This window comes from Fusarium poae, chromosome 1 (genome assembly GCF_019609905.1).
Source record: "Fusarium poae strain DAOMC 252244 chromosome 1, whole genome shotgun sequence".
Classification (NCBI taxonomy): Eukaryota; Fungi; Ascomycota; class Sordariomycetes; order Hypocreales; family Nectriaceae; genus Fusarium; species Fusarium poae.
Window position 1 is genome coordinate 7,482,473 of NC_058399.1, and position 23,277 is coordinate 7,505,749.

Genomic DNA, 23,277 nt, shown 5'->3' on the forward strand with positions numbered 1-23,277 from the left:
CGAAGCATTCAACACATGCACATGGCACGTGGCACGTCTCATTATTTTTTAACGCGTCATTCTTGTCGCGATTCATAGACAAATGACTAGAGAACATAAAACTATCCATTGTTTGGTCCGAAGACATTGAGGAGCATGAGGAACATACCCTATACACAAGACATGCCAAGCTTCTCAACACCATTAAACAGTCAAAACTATAAACAGTGTTGCTGCAATAAATAAAACTACAACTTCACGCTGCTACCCTGTACAGTCCAGTGTATTGGAATCGTTAGTTGTGATTGTCGCCTTGACAGAGTGATATTCATGTTCGGTTGGCAACGGCTGAAAGGAGGCGACAATCAAGCCTGTGAAAATGCCTCACGCCAAGATCAAATGTTTGTTTCCATCCTCAATTTCTAGGCGCATTCAATCGGCTCGGCTCGTTTGAATGTCTCTTGATGATTGCAGTCTAGACGTTTTTATCTCAACAATGTGTCAATCACTCACCACTTTTTAGTGACATTGAGCTGTGAAAGAAGACAATGGTTTGGCTCACATTTCTTGTTTTCGATAGATAAGATAAGATAAGATAGCACAAGGATAAGATAAACCCAGCACGAGTCGCGTCACTCACAACCCCTTTGTTGTTTCTTGTCTGATGGCATCACTTAAATTCGTAGAGTCAATAAGACGGAATTCTGGTATGATTCACAAGGGAAAGGCAGTGGTATTTAACCTGCTGTTTCCCTTTATGTATTGAGGCATGTCTTGCTATTCATCCACTCCATGATCCCAATTTTGTTACATTCTCAGAAACGACAATTTCTCCAACTTGGTTTAGATAATCCACATAAATCCTACCCCTTGTCGTTCCAACCAATCATTATCCTGCCCATTCGACCCCAACATCCGACATCGGGGAAAGTTCTCGCTCCAAGTGGGATTTTATCAGAGGAAATTTGCCAGTCTAAACTTGATCCATCTTGTTCAATGTCATAGAAATATCCATTACGTGCTTTCGTGCTTCTTGGCGCTTATTCTCGGAGCGAAAATGAAAAGAATTGGAGAATTTTTATCTATCGTGATGGAACAAAATGGGACTTCTCCATCTTTGCTGTCGGAGTCACTTTCCTTTCTCTCAAGTTTTGGAAAGTGAACACGACAAGACTTGAGCATTGACTTGCTTGATTGATCAATTGCCAACATGTTCGGCTCCGAGAAAGTTGACCAGGAAGGTCAGGTCTTGTCAGGGGAAGTTCATGATGATCCTGGACATGCTCATGATGCTGTTTTTGGAAAGATCAGCGATGATGGGCCAAACTATCGCAATGTGAGTTAAACACCAAAATGTTCCGAGAATAGACCATGTATACTGATAATCCGAGCAGGTTGGTTGGGTTGGGACAGCTGGTCTTATGATGAAGACACAGCTGGGTCTTGGAATCCTCTCTATCCCTTCCGTCTTTGATACCCTAGGAATGATCCCCGGTCTCATCTGTCTCTGTGTTGTGGCAGCTATCACGACATGGTCAGATTACATAGTTGGAACCTTCAAGCTTCGGCATCGTGAGGTATACGGCATCGACGACGCAGGAGGTTTAATGTTTGGCAGAGCAGGTCAAGAAATCTTTGGCTTTGCTTTTGGTCTTTGTAAGTGAACTTCATGATTCGGCCCATACCCTTCTGGAACTAGAGCTGATTGAGTGTCTCAACAGACTGGACTTTTGTCTGTGGATCAGCCATGCTGAGTGTGTCAATCGGCTTCAATGCTGTATCGGACCATGGTACTTGCACGGCTGTTTTTGTTGCGGTGGCAGCTATTACTGGATTCATGTTTGCAAGTATTCGTACCCTAGGTAAACTGAGTTGGCTCGCTTGGTTAGGTCTAATCTGTGTCATTACATCTGGTATGTTACCATCACCACTGGTGTCTTTGCTATGGACTACTTTTTCTGACCTATCTCTGTAGTCATCACTCTCACAGTCGCGGTGGGTATTCAAGACAAACCAGCAGCTGCACCCAAAGACGCCGTTTGGGTATCAGACTACCAGCTCTTCAAGAAACCCAGCTTCACCAATGCCATCTCAGCTATCTGCGCGTTAATCTTTGCATATGCAGGCACGCCCGCCTTCTTCTCCATTGCAGCTGAGATGAGAGACCCTAGACACTACACAAGATCACTAATTTTGTGTCAAACGGTTATCAGTGCTTGCTACATCGCCATTGGCTGTGTGGTATATTATTTCTGTGGCTCTTATGTTGCCTCACCTGCTCTTGGATCGGCGGGTGTCTTGATCAAGAGAGTCACATACGGAATTGCACTTCCTGGGTTGATTGTTACTACCATGTTGACCTGTCATGTAAGTTTATATGTCACAAATACTCTGAAAAACCGAAGCTGACATTACCGACTGATAGCTGGCAAGCAAGCACGTCTTTGTTCGTATTTTACGAGGTTCGAGGCATCTTGCCGCAAACACATTCGTCCACTGGGCGTCTTGGATAGGATGCACCTTTGGAATCACCGTCGTAGCCTACGTGATTGCTAGTGGCATCCCTGTCTTTGGTGGTCTTGTTTCTCTCATCGGTGCGTTACTCGCTACTTCCTTGTCATTCCAGCCTATGGGTTGTATGTGGCTGTATGACAATTTTAAGCGTGCAAAGCAAGATCGATCTGCGACTTGGTATATCGGAGTTCTCTGGAGTTTCACGATTATCGTGTTAGGGTCTTTCTTGACTGTGGCTGGGACTTATGCTTCTGTGGTTGATATCATAGCTTCATACAAGGCCTCTGGAGGATCGGCAGCCTGGTCCTGTGCCGACAACTCTGGCTCTTCATAAGCTAGAACTGATAGTATCGGTTCAACAATTTACCTGCAGCAATGAAGAGATTGGTTACATAGCTAAGTTATACGACAAAAACGTCACAAATTCGAGACTGGTTCGTTGTAATATAAACAGACATAGTATTTCTACCTCAACCACGGGACTCTGTTTAATAAGACGGCCCCCTTTCTACGCCTTAGACTCCTGAATGCTTCACCCAGTATGCCTGAGGGTTGCACCATCCCTTTAGTCCCACTTCTCCCCAATCCATTCCAATCCCGCTATTCTTGTGACCACCAAAAGGCACATTAGGCGCAACTTCGAAGTGTGTGTTGACCCATATGCTGCCAGCTTCCAATTGCTCAGCCATTCGTCTTGCGCGAGGAACGTCCTTGCTCCAGACCGATGCACCAAGACCCAAGTTGGATGCATTAGCTCTGGCGACAACGTCATCCTCATCGGACCATTTCATCATGGGGACGATGGGGCCAAAGGGTTCAGTTTGAACAATCTCTGAGTCTTCAGGTGGGTCGTCAATAAGAGTAGGCTGGAGGTAATAACCCTTTTCTGGCTTTGTGGCCCCGGAACTGGTTACGGATTTCCATCCTTGTTTGTCGATTTCCCCGTAAAGACGCTGTAGCTTTTCGAACTGCATCTTATTCTGTATCGGACCGAAGAATGCTTCTGCATCAGAGAAGCCACCGCTCTTCATGTTTTCAAGAAAGCCGATTACAGCGGAACGGAAATCGTCGTAAATGCTTTCGTGAACATAGATGCGTTTGATGTTCATGCAAATTTGTCCGCTGTGAACGTAGGCGAGGAAAGCAACCTGATTATCATGATCAGAATATGTTTGTAGTGGCCAACTTATCGTCGGCGCAGTGGTATCTTACCTTTCCAGCTACGGTGGGGATATCAACATCCTCACACACTATAGTAGCATCGTTGCCTCCCAATTCAAGTGTAACACGCTTAAGCGTAGATGCACAAGATGCCATGATCTTCTTTCCTGTCTCTGTTGAGCCCGTGAAGCTCACCTTGGCTACACCAGGATGCGCAGTAAGCATCGGTCCGAGGTCGTCTCCTCCACTGAGAGCTTGAAATACGCCTGGAGGAAGGACCTTAGCTCCAATCTCTGCAAGCTTGAGAGCAGAGTAGGGAGCGTATGGCGAAGGCTTCCATATAAAGGTGTTGCCGGCAAGCATGGCTGGGTAGGCTTTGCCAATACCGAGGATCATGGGGAAGTTCCAGGGAACAATGCCTACACCTACACCCAGTGGTACATATCGTACAATGGCAGTTCGCTTTTAGCAAGTCAGTCAAGTTTCCATTATCCCTTAAATATAACTTAACTCACGTCGTCATTATCCTCAGGCTTCTCTTCTTTGAGCCTCAACTCGGGCGTTTTCCTAACATGCTCCATAACAAGCATGAGTTCAAATGCTCCAGCTTGAGGTGGCTTTCCGGCTTCACGACCGAGCAGGTCGATAAACTCTTGCTTATGCGCCTCGATAGCGTCGGCAAATTTGACTAAATACTCAGAACGCTCATCCTGTGACAGTTTACGCCAAAGAGGGTAGGCTGCTTTGGCAGCGTCTACAGCGCGATCAACATCTTCCTGGGTGGAGACCGGGCTCTCCCAGAGTAGCTCTTCGGTGCTTGGGCAAATGCCATGGCGGGTTTGTGATGTTGGGCTTGTTTTGTTGTTGATAACGTTTTGGAAGACCTGTTCATGAGTTAGAGGAAATTTCGAAAAACAAAATGGCACTCGTATACTTTGAAGTCGATTTTTTGGTCGTCAGGAAAAGCCATCATTGGGTTTTGGAGCTTGGAGGCGATGGAAATTGGAATTAGGTATTTCGCTGATAAGAAGAGAGTGGAAAGCAAGCTACATTTATGAAACCTTTGATCATGCGATAGATATGGACCTTTGTCAAGGGCTTGATAGATATGGACATTGCTTTAGTCCTTCTCTGGAAGCTTTCCAAGAGTAACCAATCAATGTAGTTTTGCGATCACTTCGATGTGCCAAGTAATAAGCACAGCGTAGCATGCATCGCCTCTTGTATATGGAATTGGAATAGGGCTGACGAGAGACCATCAGCAGGCGAACGGAAGCTCCTAAAATCCGATTGTGGAACTATTTTGACCTGGGATGTATTGACTAACAGAACGGATCCCATGACTAACATACTCCGATTACATGGCACATATGTACGGGACTAAAACTGTCGACCGTGGATTATCCTAGGGCAAAGATTTTACCATCCAAATCCATTGGATTCAAGGGCCGTCGCCACCTGTTCTGCGACAAGCTTGTTGATGGCAACGCCGGGATGGTAATCGTCAAACCACAACTGACAATCGTCAGCAAATGAAGTTATGTTCCTCAGTATGACACTTACACATGACTTTCCATTGTTGTTGAAGCATGTAGCATCCGGTGCCCCGTAAGCAGTGGGGTTCTGAATCGCCTTGTTGAAAGAAATAGAGGTGTAGACAACGATGGCTTTAACACCTGAATTGGCCTGCTTGAATGCCTGCAATTTGGATGCGATCTTGCTGTTGTATAGATTGATGGACTTGACCAACATAGCGTTAGAATCGGGGCCCTGCTTGATCATGGTTGGTGTGAGCTGAGTTGCTGATAAGGGTGTTAGTCCCATCTTTCCAAGCAAAACTATGCCTCTGTCTCTACTTACGTGGGACGCTCAACAGGACAAACTTTCGCAGTCCAGCATTATACATGACCTTGAGCAACTCAAAGTATCTTGAGACCGCTCTCTCAGTAATATCGGCCATGTTGCCCAGATAGAACGAATTTCCTACATCATTGACACCAATCCAAACCCCGGCAACAGCATTCTGTGCATTCCATGGTGCATAACTGGGCTTCTTAGCGATTGAGTTGGAGAACTGGTTTACTTGGTCCACCATGCTCAAGACAGTGTCCTGATACGGCTTGATGATGTTTGCATCGACGGTGGCGCCTCCATAGGCAAAGTTGTATGCCAAGACGAGTGAGTTGTTCTGTTCCGTGACGATACTACCAACCCAGTTGGGCCCGCCGGATGCTGTCCAGCCTGGGAAGGGAGGGTTGCCGATAGGGTTCTTAGAGGAAGGTTTCTCGCCGTTGATATCGAACCATGTTTGAGAGTATGAGTCTCCACTGATTTACGTTAGTGTTTGAGATAGAGCTGGTGGATAAGATACCAACAATGTGATGAGATAGTCGATATCTCCCGCTGCTTGGACAGCAGTGTTTTGTAACAAGATGCTGGCAAGAGCCGGAAGTATCAACTTCGATAGCATGATGATTCAACAGCAGATATCTGGGATAGTATAATGGCTGGTGTGAGGTGAAGTCTATATGTCAAATACTATACGAAATACCGCGTTCCATTTTTTATTTATCCTTGAATAGACAACTTCATATATATCTGTCACGCACCCATGTCAGTATAGCTACCATCCCTATGACTGGCGGATTTCACGCTCAAAGTATTCCCGTCTCTATTATCCAACTGAAGTCTATCTCGTAATTAAACAATTCCTGTGCGAAACTCGGAACATATTGAATTCTCAAAGAAGACAGCCGGAGGTGTTCCGCAGCGGGGTATACACTATTTTGGGCCTGGCTAGCTGTCCATGCCGCGAATTGTACATAAATATGTAGATCATTATCCTTTTGGCACGGAGAAATAGGTTCCGCCAAACCTCAGGTATAAAACATGGACAGACGCGATGGAGTAAATGTTGTTAACCAGTAGTATCGCACAATTGAGTACAGAACTGGGAGATGGAATTGGCTAGAATGGCTACCAAACTATACTTTACTCGAAAAGTCTTGGCGAGACCACATAACACCTATTTATTTTCAGGTCCAACGTCTCCAAACTATTGCTTTGCTGTATACAAGTTTAAGTGAGATATTTGGGTGATAGATTATGCCCACGACGCCTCCATCTCGTTGTATAACCCTGGCTGTGAAGTTTGTATAGATTACTATGATCTTATCTGGTACAGTCATCTGTGAAACCTCGTGATCTGGTGATTGCAGTCCTACCATCGTTACTTAGCTACACAGTCGGCTATCGAAACGATGGAGAAACAATCACCTGATCATGCAGCAAAAAATGAACTCAGAGGAGTAACACACATGTCTAGATTTACGGACACTGCATCACAAATACGTAGTCGTATCCAAGCTTGCTCGCGATATGTTTATTCCCAGGTTATCAGCACAGGCAGATAGATATCCTCCATCCCAAGCTGAGTCTTTATCGCTTTGACCATGCTCACAGTCAATGTCTCACATAAAGGTGGACCAGAAACCCCAATTCCAGCTGAAATCACCTTGTCTTGCGACTATCACTTCTCAATCAGATCCTGTTCCGTCACAAGCCTCGCTGCATTTGGGTTCGACACGGTAACGCCGCATACGTCAAATCTCCATCTTGGGATCAGCTTAACCAACGAAAGCTATGCATGACGTAGGATCTACTTGGTAGACATCGAGCTAAGAGGTCTACACTTGGACATGATCTTCGCTTACGTCCGAGCTGAGAGCTGAAATGTCTCTGTTTTTAATGGATTCGATGATGCTAGTTTGACTTTGAGAATGTGTATTTATCTTCAAGCACGTCAGGCATAATTCCCTTTTTGTAAATTTGACATAGTAACTCTTGTTCTCACGTCGACATTGCTAGCATTTATTTTATATTTTCCTCAATATTTGTTCAATATGGTTATTCTCGTGACTGGTGTAAGCTGCTTTGACAACAACCCTACAAGCTACAAAGCTGACATTCTACAGGGGGCCGGGTTCCTCGGCAGCACTTTAGTGGAATTACTGCTTGATCAGGGCCATGAGGTTGTGGTGCTCGACTCTTTATGGACTTCATCGGACAGCAACCTCGACAGATTCCGATCCAACAAAAGATTGCGATACATCCAGTACGAAATAAATTGTTAGATGCATTACTTACCACCCTTTTGACTGACATTGATCAACAGGGCCGACGTGCGCGACCCCATACCTTGGATAGATGGAGTCGATCAAATATATCACCTCGCCTGTCCAGCAAGCCCTGTCCATTTCGAAACCCAACCAATCGATATTCTACAAACATGTTTCATCGGAGCATCCAATGTCCTAGACTACGCGGTCAAACAAAACGCGCGCGTTCTCCTCGCCAGCACATCAGGTACGGTCTTGCTTACACCAACATTCTGCTTACATACGCTAATTAAGTCCCAACAGAGGTCTACGGCGACGCTCAAATTGCATGCCAGGATGAAGGCTATCGAGGAAACGTCAATTGCTTCGGCCCTCGGGCATGTTACGATGAAGGGAAAAGAGTTATGGAAGCTCTGGGGTACTCATACCAACTCGAACATGGTCTAGAGGTCCGCGTCGCCCGGATATTTAACGCATACGGACCCTTTATGCAGGCCGAAGACGGTCGCGCCGTTCCGAACTTTATAACAGCCGCTCTGAAACGAGAGCCAATAGTCATTTTTGGAGACGGCCACGCAACACGATGCTTCCAATTTGCGTCGGACTGTATCCGGGGGTTAGAGGCGCTGATGAACAGCGATCAACATGGGCCGGTAAACATCGGCAGTGATTTGGAGATGGAAATCAGCGAAATTGCGGGTATAATCTCGCGTGTTGTCGCGGCGAAAACGGGTTATGATCATCCCGTGCCTGTACGATTGGAGCCAAGAAGGGAGGATGATCCTGTGAGGAGGAAACCAGATATAAGCCTTGCTGAGAGGGCTTTGGGATGGAAGCCTATAGTGTCGCTGGAAGAGGGTGTATCTGCCACAGTGGACTGGTTCATCCAAAGGGAGAACGGGATTGTGAGCAGACTCTGAGATGGAGGATATTGGGATATTCAATTACTGTTGTAGCGTATATTGAGCAATTCTTATCGATCTAAAATTCCCCATTTATTAATCCACCAAGGGCGAGACGTTGAATCAGCACATAGATCGGAATCCTCGGCACAGCGAGACTCCCAAGCTGTCGGTAGTTGTTCCATTGTCTGATCCCCCACAAGAAACCCCTGTGATATTGTAATGTAAACTACCGAGTGGTCAGCTCCTGTCCCAATTTCGTAGCAGTGGATCGTGCACATTTTGAGTTTGGGGCTGTAACTGCCTACTACAGTAGATGAATGCTACACTACTCTGTAGTCCCCCAGTAATAAGCGTTGGAAATTTAAAACTCTAGCAGCATCCTCCGAGAGAAACGCAACGCAATTAAACTCTGTGCAACGACCTTTTTACATTGCAGGGTTGCATTGTACAACCGGGTTCTGGGGTCACGGAGCAACAAAACCCGTCAGCACCCAATCAAACTCAATTTTTAGCATGAAAAGAGGCTTTTTGACTCTCTGATTCATTGTTTTCGCTACGGGCTGATCGCTGAGGCCTTTGATCACACTCTTTGACTCTCAATATATATATAAGGCGCCCATGTCTTTCATTTGAGAAACATTTTCTAAACCCTCTCTTTCTTCATTATACTACTATTATTCTAGTCACTCATTTACTTTCTATTACCAATCTAACCATGCATATCTCTGCATTCCTTGGCCTCGGTGCCGCTGCTCTTTCCACTGCAGCCGAATCGCGAAACGTGATATACTATGACCAGTACGCCAGCCTAACTATCAGTATTAGACACTGCCGCTAACAATTGACAAGATGGCACACAAAAGATCTTCCCCCCAAGGACATCACCAGTGGCGTCACCCACGTCATGATGTCTTTCGCCAACTCCTCCCTCTTCACCACCGAGCCTGCTGGAAAGTACGAGCCCTTCCAGCCCCTTGAGACTGTGCGTGGCCTCTTCGACCACGATGTTAAACTGTGCCTTGCTGTTGGTGGCTGGGGCGACAACGCTGGGTTTGACGAGGGTGCCAAGTCCGATCGTAGTCGCGAGAGGTTCGCCAGAAATGTCGCTTCCACTCTTGACCGACTTGGCTTTGACTGTGTTGGTAAGTATCCTGTTTGTGTCAGATTTGTACCTTGAGGCTTATATTGATTGACTAGATATCGACTGGGAGTACCCTGGTGGTAACGGACAGGACTACAAGCAAGTCCCCAACTCCAAGAAGACCTACGAGATCAAGGCTTTCCCCAAGCTTCTGAAGGAGATCAAGAAGTTTATCGGAGAGAAGGAACTTTCTATTGCTGTTCCCGGTCTTGAGCGTGACATGATTGCTTATATTCCTTCCGAGACTCCTCTCATCAACCAATCCGTCGACTTTGTCAACGTACGTCTACCTTTTTAATCTTGCAAACAGTTTGCTGACTCTTGCAGGTTATGACATACGACCTCATGAACCGCCGTGACAACTACACTACCCACCATGTCTCCATCCAAGGCGCTGCCCGTGCCATAGACAAGTACATTTCTCTTGGCTTCCCCCCCTCCAAGCTTGTCCTTGGTATTCCATTCTACGCCAAATACTTCACCACCAAGAAGGGCTACACCTGCACTGAGCCTATTGGCTGCCCTACCGAACTTCTTGAGAACCCCGAGGACGGAAGCGACACCGGAAAGTCTGGTTCCATGACCTTTGAGGCTGCCAACTTTGCTGCTCCTCCCACTAACCTAACTACTTCAACTGATGCTACCTGCGGTGCCGGTACCTTTTTCAAGTGTGCTGAAGGTTCCTGCTGTGCTGGCTCTGGCTGGTGGTAAGTTCTCTTCTTTTACTGAGACCAATGAATGACGAATACTAATATGCTTCAGTGGCTCTACTCCCGCTCATTGCGGTGTTGGTTGCCAATCCGCCTACGGCAAGTGTGACGGCGTCGATATCAACAACTCATTCCACAAGGCTCTCAAGAACGGCCGCACTGACACAATCAACGGAGGTCAGTGGTACTGGGATGCTGAGACCCGTATCTTCTGGAGCTGGGATACTCCTGAGCTCATTGCCCAGAAGATTGCCTTTATGGCACAGACTCGCGGTGTCAAGAGTGTCATGGCTTGGGCTCTTGCTCTTGACAGCAACGACTGGAGCCACCTCAAGGCTATGCAACAGGGATTCCAGGACGTCAACGCTTAAATCTAAGGTTCATATTTTAGAGAGATCTTGTTTCAATTGGGTAGAATAATTTGTTCGTGTAGCTTGGTTGAGGTCTTTTACCTTTAATATTTTAGACGGTCCCACAATATTTTGAACTAGATATTGTCTCCAATACCAGATCATAGGTTGCTTGTGAGATGACGCACTGCACATCATCCGATTCCATTACTGTACAGATAACGATGACTTGAGCTGTCCCCATTGTTCGCGTGTTCGCTTGCTGTCAGACACGTAAGAGTGCATGAAAGTGAATGTGGGGACTTTTGGTTATTGATTGGAGGTCAAGGGCGCCATGTGTTGATCGCCCAAGATAGTTAGTCAGTGGGTTTTGGTATTAAGCGGTGGGCATCAAAGATGAAAAGAAAACCCCAAGACTCGATAATTCCTGTCAGTTCTTTTCTTCTTGTTCTGATTCTCATACATCTTCAACTTATAACATCCTAGTCTGTATCTTTCAGACCACAGACACAAGAGAGAGCATGGCCCCCGGCTCGCCCCCACCGGTGCTGCCTCAGCGCCGACACGATTTAGATGTAGCGAAACAGCAGCTGGTCTGCATCGTTACCATCATCGCGACTCTCTTTGTTCTTTGCCCAGAACGGTACCAACTATACCGAAATCTTGCCGTTATCCCTGTTATAGCCTATGTTACCTCCAGAACTTTTGATTTGATCATCTCGTTGAACGAGAAATGGGATAGAGCACCAGCCGTGGTGAAGTACTTTGTTCCCGTCCAGATACCCGAAATCGCACCTCCAACAGAACAGCTTTGTTGTTTGGTGAAGAATCAGATAACAACCGCTGGGGACAAAGTGCACCAGTTCTCATTGCAACTGAGATCTATGGTGCGAGCTTTGTTGGATTGGATCTTGCGTCAAACAGGTCAAGGTAAGTAAGAAGAGGCAACATGTACGAATCTTCTGTCTGACAAGACTTTGCAGGATCATACAACAAAGGTTCGCCTGGTTCCGATGCCAAAACACCTAAACAACCAAAGCAAGACAGATGGGTAGCAGTCCTCGTTACAACTCCCGTTCATGAGGAGCGGAACCCTTTTCAGATCGACACGGATATCGACAGCGAAATTCTGGAAATCATCTCTTGGGAAGCCAGTGAATTGTCACCAAATTTGGCAATTATTCTGTCAACGACTTTCAAGGTCCAATTAACACTCTGTCTCATTCCCAAGACTATCTGGTTTTCTCGCAAGACCCTTCTGGAGAAATTCACGACGGGTCTTTACTGGAGTCACCAGCCAGGGCAATCACACTGTCAAGCACAACAATGGGATGAAGATAAGATACGGACTATCTCAAGAGTACAGTATATTGGCAAGGTGGATGATCACAAGGACATTGTCAAAGTCAACGAGCGTAAGTCAAGGATTTCTTTCATCTCGAACCTGACACTGACAATTATATGAAGGCTTTGACTCCCTTCGAAATGGATGGAATGATGTCAACACCTACTGGAGCGACGTCGACTATGCTATTTTATTCGCCTTCCTTCTTGTCGGAAAATCGTCAACGGATGTTTGTAAGAAGATGTTTGATCACTTTGCCAACCTTCGAGTCGAATATGCTCAACGTAACACCGATCTGAATCGCTCTCGCGCTGGCGCCGCCCTTTTGACGTTGCTGACAGGTGGCTTGGCTGCCCCCGTCACGATCCCGATGATGATGGGAGCTGGCGACGCTGCAATGACCATGTCAGCGAATGATCGTTACTTGTGGGGAGAAAGAATGAACATGTGCAAAGGACTCTTGGAGCGCTACAAAGAACTGGAAGCGATCATTGAGTTGAAGGATATAGAGATAAATGTTACGAAGCCAGTAACCTTACCCCCAGCTTTAGAGACGAGCTGGATGACTGATGAGGCTTGGTAAGAAACTGGGTTCACGCAGAGATACCATGCATAAAATACGAATATGCACACGCCGGCCGTTCATCATACTGCTAGATTCATTCAGATATCTGCCCAAGATTGTTTACAAAGAACGCCCAATAAAATGCAATATACAACTAAATACAAATACTATGCATTTCCCATCTTACAATTTGCTCTTCAACTCCTTACTGGAAGTAGCAAGTAGAGTTCGCTGACTGTTTCCGCCATGTCCGACCTTGACAGGGGCATCAAAGACTGTGGCGTCAGACTTGGCCTTTCTGTCCTCGGCTTCAACATACTCTCTCTCGCCCTCTCCAATGTATAGCTGTCGGGGTCTCCAGATCTTGACACCAGAGGGGTTCAGCATCATCTGTCTCCAGTGAGCCAACCATCCAACACATCGTGGAACAGCGAACAAGACAGGGTAGAAGTCAAGAGGGAAACCCATGGCCTGGTAGATTAGGCCAGAATAAAAGTCAACGTTGGGGTACAGGTTTCTGCTGCGCATAAATTCACTCTTTCGGGCGTAGTCAGCGAGCGTTAAAGCAGTGTCCAACAGCTTGTTCCTGCCGGTAACCTCGAAGACTTCCTCGGCGAGCTTGCGGATGGCAGTGGAACGAGGGTCGACGTTCTTGTAGACGCGATGACCGAATCCGACAAGGACGCGCTCTCTCTTCTCGACTGCCTGCATAAACGCTGGGACGTTCTCTGGGGATCCAATCTCGATGAGCATGCGGATTGCTGACTCTGAAGCACCTCCGTGAGATGGACCGTAAAGTGCTGCGCATCCTGCAGAGACGACGCTGTAAGGGTCCACCAAGGAACTTCCAACCTGCATCACCGTGGCAGTTGAACAGTTCACCTCATGGTCAGCGTGGATGATGAAAAGCTTGTCCAAGGCCTTGGCAAGAACCGGGTGCGGTTGGTAATCGGTCTCAGACAAATGGTCCAGAAGATACAGGAAATTTCCAGTGTATCCCAAATCCTGTGCTGGTCGGTTAAAGGGTCGACCCTGGCGCATTCTGTATGACGCCGCAGCGAGGGTAGGTGCCTTTCCAAGGATGCGGAGAATCTGCTTGTCTAGCATTTGAAGGGCTTCCAAGTTGCCTGATGCTGCGTTGGTGTAGAGCTTCTGGCCAGCGAGCGAGGGGTTGGCTTCCGGTGCAAACGCTCCCAGGGTTGCAAAGGCCGCAGTCAACATGGACATGGGATGAGAATCATATCGGAACGACTTGAACATGTTCTCGATGTCGCTGTGAATGTAGGTGTGATGCATCACCTCGCCATGCCACGTGTTATACTCAGTTTTTGTGGGAAGCTCTCCATAGATAAGGAGATAGGCAGACTCGAGGAAGTTGCTCTTTTCCACCAACTGCTCGATGGGATATCCGCGGTAGCGAAGAACACCATCCTGGCCATTGATGTATGTGATTTTGCTCTGCACAACGGCAGTGTTCATGTAGGCGGGATCATAAACTCTCAGACCCTGGTTTGTCTCATCTTCTGGACGATCGTTTCCAGCCTCAGCCTTTATCTTTTTGAACTCTGTTGCTGGAATAGAGTTGTGAGTGATGGGGATCTCGTAGGTCTGGTTTGTTCTGTTGTCCACGACCGTCAGCGTCTCGCGCCGACCTTTGTTCTGTGAAAGAACCATGATTAAGAGGTTATAAAACGTGCTACAAGACAATGAATTCGCTGAGTTTGTTGGATTTCGGAAATAGCAGTAAGCAGCATGTGATGGCGATGATGGAATGTGTATTTAACATTGTCACGGGCGCGTCGCGATGACACGTCACGTGGTCGCCGACCTCGGTAAAGGCTAATCAGGGGTGGTGCAGGTGCACATGGAAAAGGAAAACCTCGGCAAGTGGCTACTTTCTGCAGGGCAGTTGGTAACGGCATACACTATTTTGAGCCTCATGTTCTTATATAGTTACAAGGACAAATCAACTTCATGAAGACAATCGTAAATGTACTCATAGAAGAAATCCATTTTTAGCAATGATACTTTAGTGCAGTGTTAGAAGCATCTTAGCTTGTAGTATGTAATTTCCAAATTTATTTCATCAATAGCCTTGTATTTTTTTCATCTTTTGCGCAAGCATATAATTTCCTGGCCTGTTGTCGTTACAGCTCTATTGAATAATCGGGCGCGCAATAGCCTTGTCGGGGATGACAGTGACTTGTTTGGAGTTGTTGGTTCTAGAACACGATACAGCGGGTCCATGACGATGCTCCATTTAAACCCAGAAAGACAACATCTTGGAACAGTTGAAAGATAACCTAGAGCCCTCCCTCTTTGACTTGATGTGTCTGGACTATAACTGCAAAGCTTACGACAATAAAGAGAAAAACTCACATATTTGGTCTTGTATCTACAGACAGTTCAAGGTCCCAAGATACCTAGTACAGCGTACGTCATTGACTCTTCATAATCATTGCTCGTGCTGCCAACCAGAGGCTGTAGATTGCATAACAGGATCCCAACTCGCATTAATTATTTAGTGACTATGTACATAACCCATATCATTGCATATATACCGGCTAACAAACGACTGTTCTCCGCTGCATTCGCTTAACAGCAGGGGCAAGGGATGATCCAGCAGTTGATTGGGATCGGGCAGGGAATGACGCCACAGAGTCTACCGTCGCAGGCACCACCTCCTCGGAGTTCGAGGGTAGGTTCTGTAGTCTCGGGGGCCTTTTGAGGATCTGCATAGGGTCAGCGGGAGAATTCTACCGACGCGTCTTGGCGTGTGTCAACAGTGAGATGACTTACCCATGGAATTCTGGGCCTTGGGCTGGTCAGTCTCCAGAGGCTGAGAGTTTCTCATGTCTGAGAGTTCTTGAGAAGTGTTTTGAGGAGAAGACATGTTGGCTGATATCTGATGAAGTGTGTATGTGATCATTTGGCTTGGTTGGTGAGATGAGTTTAAGATTAAAGAAATGAGATTGTGTTTCAATCAACTGACGTATGCTGACGTTATATGCCATGGCACGTGTAGAAACGCGTACTGAGTGTGGCGCAGGTCAAGGCTGAGAAGATTGACTTAGTAATGAGGCTGTGTCGAGTTACCCTAGGCTGTCTGCTATTTAAATTAATTTACTACAAGATTCAATTCTGAATAATCAGGTCGTTACTTGGGGAAGAGATAGTAGGCCAAGGTATTAATAATTATTCATTGAAATTATCATGATGTTACTGAATAAGAGTTGAATGTTATGTTGTAAAATGTGGTCTAGAATTCCAAACTGCTGTTGGAGTTCCGTTGCAAAGTTGATGGCCTTTGACGGAGAGAGGATTGAGGATTGCGGCTAGACGAGTCATGACGGCAATTCATAAAGAGACAAATGACTAAGGGCCTGCCCCATTACAATCAACCAATGAAAGATCGAGCTATTTTAAGTATGCCTTCGTCCCTTCACAGACGATGAGATGGCCTAGGATCTTGCAATCTACCCAAGAGTACAACGCGCTTTCCAACATAATATTTCCATTCGCTTAAATAAAAGAGAACAAAAGAGCCTCTGAAGCGAAGCCAATGGTAGCGCCGAAAAAGACATCCCATCCCCATTATGTCTGCCATGAAACCGTTGACAAAACATGAGTTCCCTTGAAATGTTTCATGTGGCTTTTTACGGGCATTGACGGAAATGCTTAGACATATTGATACCCAAATTACGACTTGTTGATCTTGGAAATTTGACACCCTCAACTCAACGTCTCAGGCCTCTGTGTGCTTTAAGCGAGCCTGCTATACTTGGGAAACAGGCTCTGTAAATGTTTTGAATCGTTTCGTCTCTACTTTCCACCAATCCGGTCAAGCCCAATTGCAACCCATGGCCCAGGCTTCAAACAATGTGCTATTCATAGTAGAAACCAAACAGTCAGCGGCTTTAGGACGGAGAGGGCCATACTGCTTGTTCGGAGACGATGGGGATCCGTCTATGGTCAAAATGGTATCTGGGCCGACCTCAATTCAGACTGTAACGGTCGCTTGCTGTAATTAGCATCATCAAGGGCGAAAAGGTAGGTCTGTAGTTTGAAGTTATTTTCATTTTTCTTGGCTTCGGCCCGGTGGCTGATATAAGTATTTCCCTTTGTCTGCATAATAGAGTCATTGTCACTCACAGGCTTGTACATGCTTGAACCACATCACAACTACTTCCCTTTAGAGTTCATTATTTCATCTGTTTGAAGAAACATTCTTGTTCTCTCCCAATCACATACAACTCACATTCCAAGATGCCTCTTCTTCGGAATATCCAGAACAGGCGCCCTGCCCGAAAACACATTAACCCCCATCGTATCCTCTTTACCAGTCTACTTCTTCCTGCACTGGCGCTAGCCGATGATGAGCCTACATCCTCAACACGTCAAGTCACAGAGCCCTTCGTCGACCAAGTGACGGGCCTCACCATGGAACGCTTCTTTGGTATCAAGACTTCATTCACATTTGCATTTGCGCTGCCAGATGCCACCCCCGCCGCCAACAGTACTGCAGCAGGCTCTTTTATCGGCCGGCTAGAATTTCCACTTGTCAATGGTGAAGGGTGGGGTGCAGCTGGACTGACAGGAGATATGGAAGGAAACTTCATCTTGGCTGCGTGGCCTGATGGAAAAGGAGGAGTCATGTCATCTTTCCGACAAGCTATTGACGAAGACAACCCAGCCGTGGTCAAGGGAAACTTCAATGTCAGGCCATTGCCTGATGGTGTCTCAGTCAACGAGACTTCATTACTATACACGTTCCTCTGTGAAAACTGCCTCGACAGCACACTAGGTCTGGGACCCGACGCCGCCTCTGGCAACGCAGTTATGGGGTGGGCGCTGTCTGAGAGACCACCAAGAGGAGATGCTTCAGACCCTGCCGCTTTCCTTGGGTTCCATGAGAAGGGCTTTGGACCTTTCACTGCACGACTGGCTCAAGCCAAGGTTGCTGGGTTCGATGCAGTTGCTGCAAAGGCGCTTGATCCTGTGGGGATCTCACCAAAGGCTGTTGCAACAGTCCCCAATGCCTTCCAGGATGGGTTTAGTGACGATGAGGACAGTGGTGACGAGGGAAGTGATATAGATGGTAATGATAGTGACTCTGGGGACGAGTCGGATGATGATGATTAGACGAGTCTATACCACTTTAAGAAGATACAATAAAACAATACCACAAAACCGGACAGCTTGCCATGTGATAAGATAACAGACGCGCCAAGGTTTATGTATAATATGAAACGGATGAAAGCTGTTCCGTCAAGAATAGCAACCTCTTCGGAGGCCGTGTTTCCGTACTAACACAACCAATAATCGCACAAGCGGCAGATGTCCGAGCCTTAGAGGAAAACCATCGACGATATCTTGGATAATTAATAGGAAATAAGATTCGATGACCTGCTGAACGTGCAAGCCCTTGTAGCTGGCCAAACTCGATGCATACAATGAAGAGTGTTGGAGCTGCTTCTCCAACAGCCAATTAGATCATCAGCATGACAGTTACCATGGCGGCATCATCCGTTGAGTTGACCTTGAAGCTTAGCTTGCCCAAAGCTGAACCAAGCAATTAGCTACTTTCGTCTAGCCCTTACGCGTTGACTTGATCGAATCTCACATAATCATCTAGCTCAAGCCCTCTTTTTTTTTTTTAAAACACCGTTGGAACTTTGATTGTTAGGAGTAACTTGAAGTTAAACCTAGTGTTAGACTTAACGAGATATCAGAAACTCCGTGCGGAATAATTGTCCTCTGACTTGTGCATCGGAGTGAAGACTTTGAAACGCATGTCCAGCATAGCCACTGCCATCTCTGCAACCGAGCCTCATTATTTACTCCAGGCCACGCAAGTCTTGACGTCGAATAGTGTAAGCAATTCGCAACTATGCCTCTCATGTTGCCAAGAACGGGAAATCACTTAGCGGCGATCCATGAACGTGCAGACACAATCTACCACGGCTGGACGAAGACTGTCTAATTTAAGATGTAACGTGGCTGACGGGCTGACGTACCGACGGTCTGGATCGCGGTCAGCAAAGTCAAAAGGGTTGTGATTGGATCAAGGGTGCAAGCTATCTCAGGGCTATTATATTAAATTTATTATATTAAAAGCTATAGTATTAATTATAAGCTTTTTCCTTTATTCTTTAGAACTTTTTTTAATTTTTTAATTTTATAGAATTCTTAATATAATAAATTCTAATTTAATAAACTTTTTATAAAATAATATTATTTTTATTAAATATTTTATAAATTATTAATAATTTATTTTTTTTATTAAAAATTATTTTAAAAATTAAAAAATAATTTTATTTAAAATATTTCATTTTTTAATATATTAATATTATTAACGTGCTTGATAAGCGAGTGAGTCAGACAAGCGAGTGGGTCAAAAATCCCTCACCTTACAACATTTCAATCTGATCAGATACTTCTCAACCAGCAACTATGTCACAGTCTTCAAATGAAGCTAGAATCCTTCTTGCCCTTCAGGCCCTTCAAAATGACCAAAATCTTAGTCTCCGACGCGCCTCAGGTATATATAAGGTTCCATTTGAGACCTTACGCCGCCGCCAAAATGGCATTCAATCACGACGTGATTCCGGCCCAAACTCGCGGCGACTATCTGATCTGGAAGAACAGACTATAGTTCAGTTTATTCTTGACCTAGATTCGCGAGGGTTTCCCTCGCGAATCCGTTTTGTGGAAGAAATGGCCAATTCTCTACTTGCAGACCGCGATGCATCACCTGTCGGCAAGCGCTGGGCTCATAACTTTGTAAAGCGACAACCAGAGCTAAAGACGCGTATCTTTCGGAGATATGACTATCAGAGAGCTAAATGCGAAGATCCGACTATTATTCGTGGCTGGTTTCGGCTTGTACAGAACACAATCGCTAAATACGGTATCCAACCAGGTGATACCTGGAACTTTGATGAGACCGGCTTTATGATGGGCCTTATACAGTCCGGGATGGTAGTCACAGGCTCAGAAAGGCAAGGAAGGCCAAAATCAGTGCAGCCAGGAAACCGTGAATGGATTACTGCAATTCCAGCGATAAATGCCGAAGGTCAATCGATCCCGCCGTTTATCATTGGTTCAGGCCAGTATCATCTTGCAAACTGGTATCGAGAAAGCAACCTCCCCTGCGATTGGGTTATTGCAACAAGCCAAAATGGATGGACAAATAACGAGCTGGGTCTTGAGTGGCTAAAACACTTTGATCGATCAACAGCGAAGCGATCAGTTAGTCTCTATCGTCTCTTGATCCTCGATGGTTATGAAAGTCACCACTCTGTCGACTTTGAGAGATACTGTCAGGATCATAAGATTATCACACTTTGTATGCCTCCTCATGCATCCCACCTACTCCAGCCTCTCGATGTCGGGTGTTTTTCAGTACTGAAGAATGCTTATGGTCGAGAAATAGAGCATCTGATTAGATGCTCTATAACCCACATTTCCAAGACCGAGTTCTTCCCAGCCTTTTATGCCGCTTTTCAAGCTACCTTTACAGAGAGCAATATCCAGGGGGCTTTTAGGGGAGCTGGAATTTATCCTCTTGACCCAGAAACCGTCGTCTCGAAGCTTGATATACAGTTACGGACTCCAACGCCTCCTGGGGAGGCAAGTCAACCACCAAGTCCATGGGTTTCCAAAGACCCCAAAGACAGCAACAGAGGCTCAATCTCAATCTGAATACCTTACCAGACGAGTTATTATGCATAAGAGCAGTTCCCCAGAGTCAATAATTGAGGCTATTAAGTCAAATACAAAAGCAACATTGGCAGTTATGCATGAGGTTGTCCTATTGAGAGATCAGGTCCGAAATCTTGAAGAGGCAAATGCAATACTAAGCCGGCGCCGGAGGGCAAAAAGAACAAGACTACAGAAAGGAGGAGCGATGACTGTACAGGAAGCATCACAATCAATTGATCAGATAGATGTGAATACGCAGGTAGTGGCAGAATCATCAAGAAGTGGTGGTCGAGGAAGGTCGGTCGGACCGGGTGTTCGGCGTTGTGGTGTATGCGGCAAGACCGGGCATAACGCAAGAACATGTCAAGAGGATATTCAGGCCTCTGGAGATGAGTATAGTGAGTAGTTATAGTCAATTGAATAAATTGAAGCAATTTTATCATCTAGATAATAAAGAGGGTTAAGATTTTTGACCCACTCGCTTGTCTGACTCACTCGCTTATCAAGCACGTTATTATATTTTATTTTATAAAAAACTTTTAAAGCTTTTTTTTTTTTTATATAATAAAAATTTAAATTTTAATTTATTAATTTAATAATTAATTATATAATTAAAAATTTTATAATTAAAAAAAATAAAAATAATAATTTAATAATTATTTATATTAATAATATTTTAATTTTAAATATTAATAAAAATAATATATTAAAAATAATAAAAAATATTAAATTTTTTTAATTAATATTTTTATTTAAAAATAAAATTAATTATAAAAATTAAATTTTTATAAATAATTTTTTAATTTAATATATAATTAAAATTAATAAAGACTTTAAAATTTATTATTTTATATAATAATTATATAATTTTATTAATATTAATATTAATATTAATAAAAAAATATTTAATAATTAATTTTTTAAAAAAATAAAAGTTTTTATAATAATTATTATAATTTTAATTTTATAAATTATAATATATATTTTTAAATAGAATTTATATTAATATTTAAGTTTAAAAATTATATTTTTTAATATATTAATTTTTAATATATACTTTAAGACTTATACCTTAAAAAGCACTTAATAAAAGATAAAAGCTATCTTAGGGATTTAGTTAAAAGACCGATTTAGTTCATTGGAGTATTGCGTAGGCTTGGCTTTGGCTTGAAATGGTGTAAAGCGAATGCAGTAGACTTACAGTAGGCTCGGTAGTCGACCTGAAATACAAAAAGGGAGTCAATCCAGAACTATGTTTTGAAATCATTCACAAGCGTTCACTAGTGTCTTTTCCATTGTCAGTTCATAACAACATAAAACATTGTGAAGATGAAGACCATGATTGAGACAGCTCTTGCCTTTGTCTTCTTGTTGCTATGTAAGTACCCATACGTTTCCGCCTAGATACGGTAGAACAGAGACTCACTACAGATCAATTATAGTCACCAATATAGTGTACGGTTCCCCAGCATCCTACTGCGATTCAACAAAAAAAGTTTGCTACAGCTGGGCTGTTCCATCTTCGACAACTTCTTCCAGCTCTAACAGTCTTTATCTCCGACTCCAAGCCCCCACCGACTACCAATGGATCGCTCTTGGTACCGGATCTCGAATGAGCGGTTCTACCATGTTCGTTATCTACCAGGACGGGACAGGCAACGTGACTTTGAGCACAAGAAAGGGCACTGGTCATGTTATGCCGACGTATAATCGCATGGGTAACGTCAAGCTGATTGACGGAAGCGGGACGTCGAACAAAACCATGGTGGCAAACATACACTGGTCTGGCGCAACTGGCATTGACTTGACGGGGTCGAACCATTGGATCAGTGCTTGGAAGAAGGGCAGTCCACTCGACACAAGCGATACGAGTACCGACATTGATGAACATGATGGGACAGGCAGTTTCTCTGTCGACCTGTCTAAAGCCAGCGTCAGTGGTAACGCCAATCCTTTCACCAACTCATCATATACTCAGAACAGCGATAATGCAGTTTCTGGTGGTGGTGGAGGTGAGGATCATACTGGCTCCATCCATGGCGCTATCATGGCTGTCGTCTTTCTGCTGGGATTCCCCATTGGCTCCGTACTCATGCCTCTGGTTGGTAAATGGTTACTCCACGCCTCATGGCAAATAGTCGCCTTCATAGCCATGTGGGTTGGACTTGGCGTTGGCAAGGTTGCCGCAGATCGTGGTGGAGATGTAAGTAGTATACCAGTACACGATGAAATCAGTTACTAACATATTGCAGTCGTTTCACGAACCTCACGTCATACTCGGAACGCTCGTGTGTATCTTGATGATTGTTCAACCCGTCTTGGGATGGATGCATCACAGAAACTACGTCAAGTACCAGCGACGAACAACCATTAGTCATGCTCATATTTGGTACGGCAGAGGCATCATGATTGTCGGAATCATCAATGGTGGTATTGGTCTGCAATTGTCTGGAGCGTCGACCGCGCTGATTGTTGCTTATTCTGTGGTTGGCGTGGTTGTCTCCATGATCTATGCTGGTGGTGCTATCTATAAAATGGTTCTGCTGCGACGGAAAGAACATCACGTAATGTCTGACGACAGTTCAAACAGCGCTCTGGAGATGATGCATGATCAGCCCCCGGCCTATAGATCCTAGACTAGATTAAACGAAAAATGATTTCATCTCACAAACTCTGGTGTGGTAATACTAATAGACACTCGTGAAGATCGGCCACATTGAGAGTTGTTGACCACTAAGAGTTGTTTACGAGGATGTTGCGTGATAAAGCTGAGAAAATCAAGCCT

The 23,277-nt window shown here is 44.9% G+C and overlaps 9 protein-coding genes across 9 annotated transcripts; 6 read left to right on the forward strand and 3 right to left on the reverse strand.

Moving 5' to 3' along the window:
* Positions 1-1,189: 1,189 nt before the first annotated feature.
* Positions 1,190-2,827, forward strand: FPOAC1_002442 (uncharacterized protein; the record flags this gene model as incomplete). Its single annotated transcript, XM_044847021.1, has 5 exons — positions 1,190-1,315; positions 1,374-1,635; positions 1,701-1,892; positions 1,955-2,346; positions 2,405-2,827. 5 exons carry the CDS (start codon positions 1,190-1,192, stop codon positions 2,825-2,827), a joined length of 1,395 nt encoding a protein of 464 aa, XP_044712937.1.
* Positions 2,828-3,008: 181 nt separating this feature from the next.
* Positions 3,009-6,124, reverse strand: FPOAC1_002443 (uncharacterized protein; the record flags this gene model as incomplete). Its single annotated transcript, XM_044847022.1, has 8 exons — positions 3,009-3,641; positions 3,706-4,116; positions 4,170-4,538; positions 4,589-4,700; positions 5,078-5,169; positions 5,218-5,456; positions 5,515-5,981; positions 6,030-6,124. 8 exons carry the CDS (start codon positions 6,122-6,124, stop codon positions 3,009-3,011), a joined length of 2,418 nt encoding a protein of 805 aa, XP_044712938.1.
* A 1,432-nt stretch (positions 6,125-7,556) lies between these two features.
* Positions 7,557-8,692, forward strand: FPOAC1_002444 (uncharacterized protein; the record flags this gene model as incomplete). The annotated part of the gene is made up of 4 exons (XM_044847023.1): positions 7,557-7,577; positions 7,629-7,768; positions 7,829-8,019; positions 8,076-8,692. The coding sequence occupies 4 exons, from the start codon at positions 7,557-7,559 to the stop codon at positions 8,690-8,692; spliced, it is 969 nt and encodes a 322-aa protein (XP_044712939.1).
* A 700-nt stretch (positions 8,693-9,392) lies between these two features.
* FPOAC1_002445 (uncharacterized protein) lies at positions 9,393-10,899 on the forward strand (the record flags this gene model as incomplete). The annotated part of the gene is made up of 5 exons (XM_044847024.1): positions 9,393-9,475; positions 9,527-9,819; positions 9,875-10,098; positions 10,146-10,525; positions 10,581-10,899. The coding sequence occupies 5 exons, from the start codon at positions 9,393-9,395 to the stop codon at positions 10,897-10,899; spliced, it is 1,299 nt and encodes a 432-aa protein (XP_044712940.1).
* A 500-nt stretch (positions 10,900-11,399) lies between these two features.
* On the forward strand, positions 11,400-12,806 carry FPOAC1_002446 (uncharacterized protein; the record flags this gene model as incomplete). The annotated part of the gene is made up of 3 exons (XM_044847025.1): positions 11,400-11,808; positions 11,862-12,293; positions 12,346-12,806. 3 exons carry the CDS (start codon positions 11,400-11,402, stop codon positions 12,804-12,806), a joined length of 1,302 nt encoding a protein of 433 aa, XP_044712941.1.
* Positions 12,807-12,971: 165 nt separating this feature from the next.
* Positions 12,972-14,462, reverse strand: FPOAC1_002447 (uncharacterized protein; the record flags this gene model as incomplete). The annotated part of the gene is made up of 1 exon (XM_044847026.1): positions 12,972-14,462. One exon carries the CDS (start codon positions 14,460-14,462, stop codon positions 12,972-12,974), a length of 1,491 nt encoding a protein of 496 aa, XP_044712942.1.
* Positions 14,463-15,383: 921 nt separating this feature from the next.
* On the reverse strand, positions 15,384-15,717 carry FPOAC1_002448 (uncharacterized protein; the record flags this gene model as incomplete). The annotated part of the gene is made up of 2 exons (XM_044847027.1): positions 15,384-15,520; positions 15,588-15,717. 2 exons carry the CDS (start codon positions 15,715-15,717, stop codon positions 15,384-15,386), a joined length of 267 nt encoding a protein of 88 aa, XP_044712943.1.
* A 1,337-nt stretch (positions 15,718-17,054) lies between these two features.
* On the forward strand, positions 17,055-17,930 carry FPOAC1_002449 (uncharacterized protein; the record flags this gene model as incomplete). The annotated part of the gene is made up of 1 exon (XM_044847028.1): positions 17,055-17,930. The coding sequence occupies one exon, from the start codon at positions 17,055-17,057 to the stop codon at positions 17,928-17,930; it is 876 nt and encodes a 291-aa protein (XP_044712944.1).
* Positions 17,931-21,821: 3,891 nt separating this feature from the next.
* Positions 21,822-23,128, forward strand: FPOAC1_002450 (uncharacterized protein; the record flags this gene model as incomplete). Its single annotated transcript, XM_044847029.1, has 3 exons — positions 21,822-21,870; positions 21,935-22,695; positions 22,745-23,128. The coding sequence occupies 3 exons, from the start codon at positions 21,822-21,824 to the stop codon at positions 23,126-23,128; spliced, it is 1,194 nt and encodes a 397-aa protein (XP_044712945.1).
* Positions 23,129-23,277: the final 149 nt, after the last annotated feature.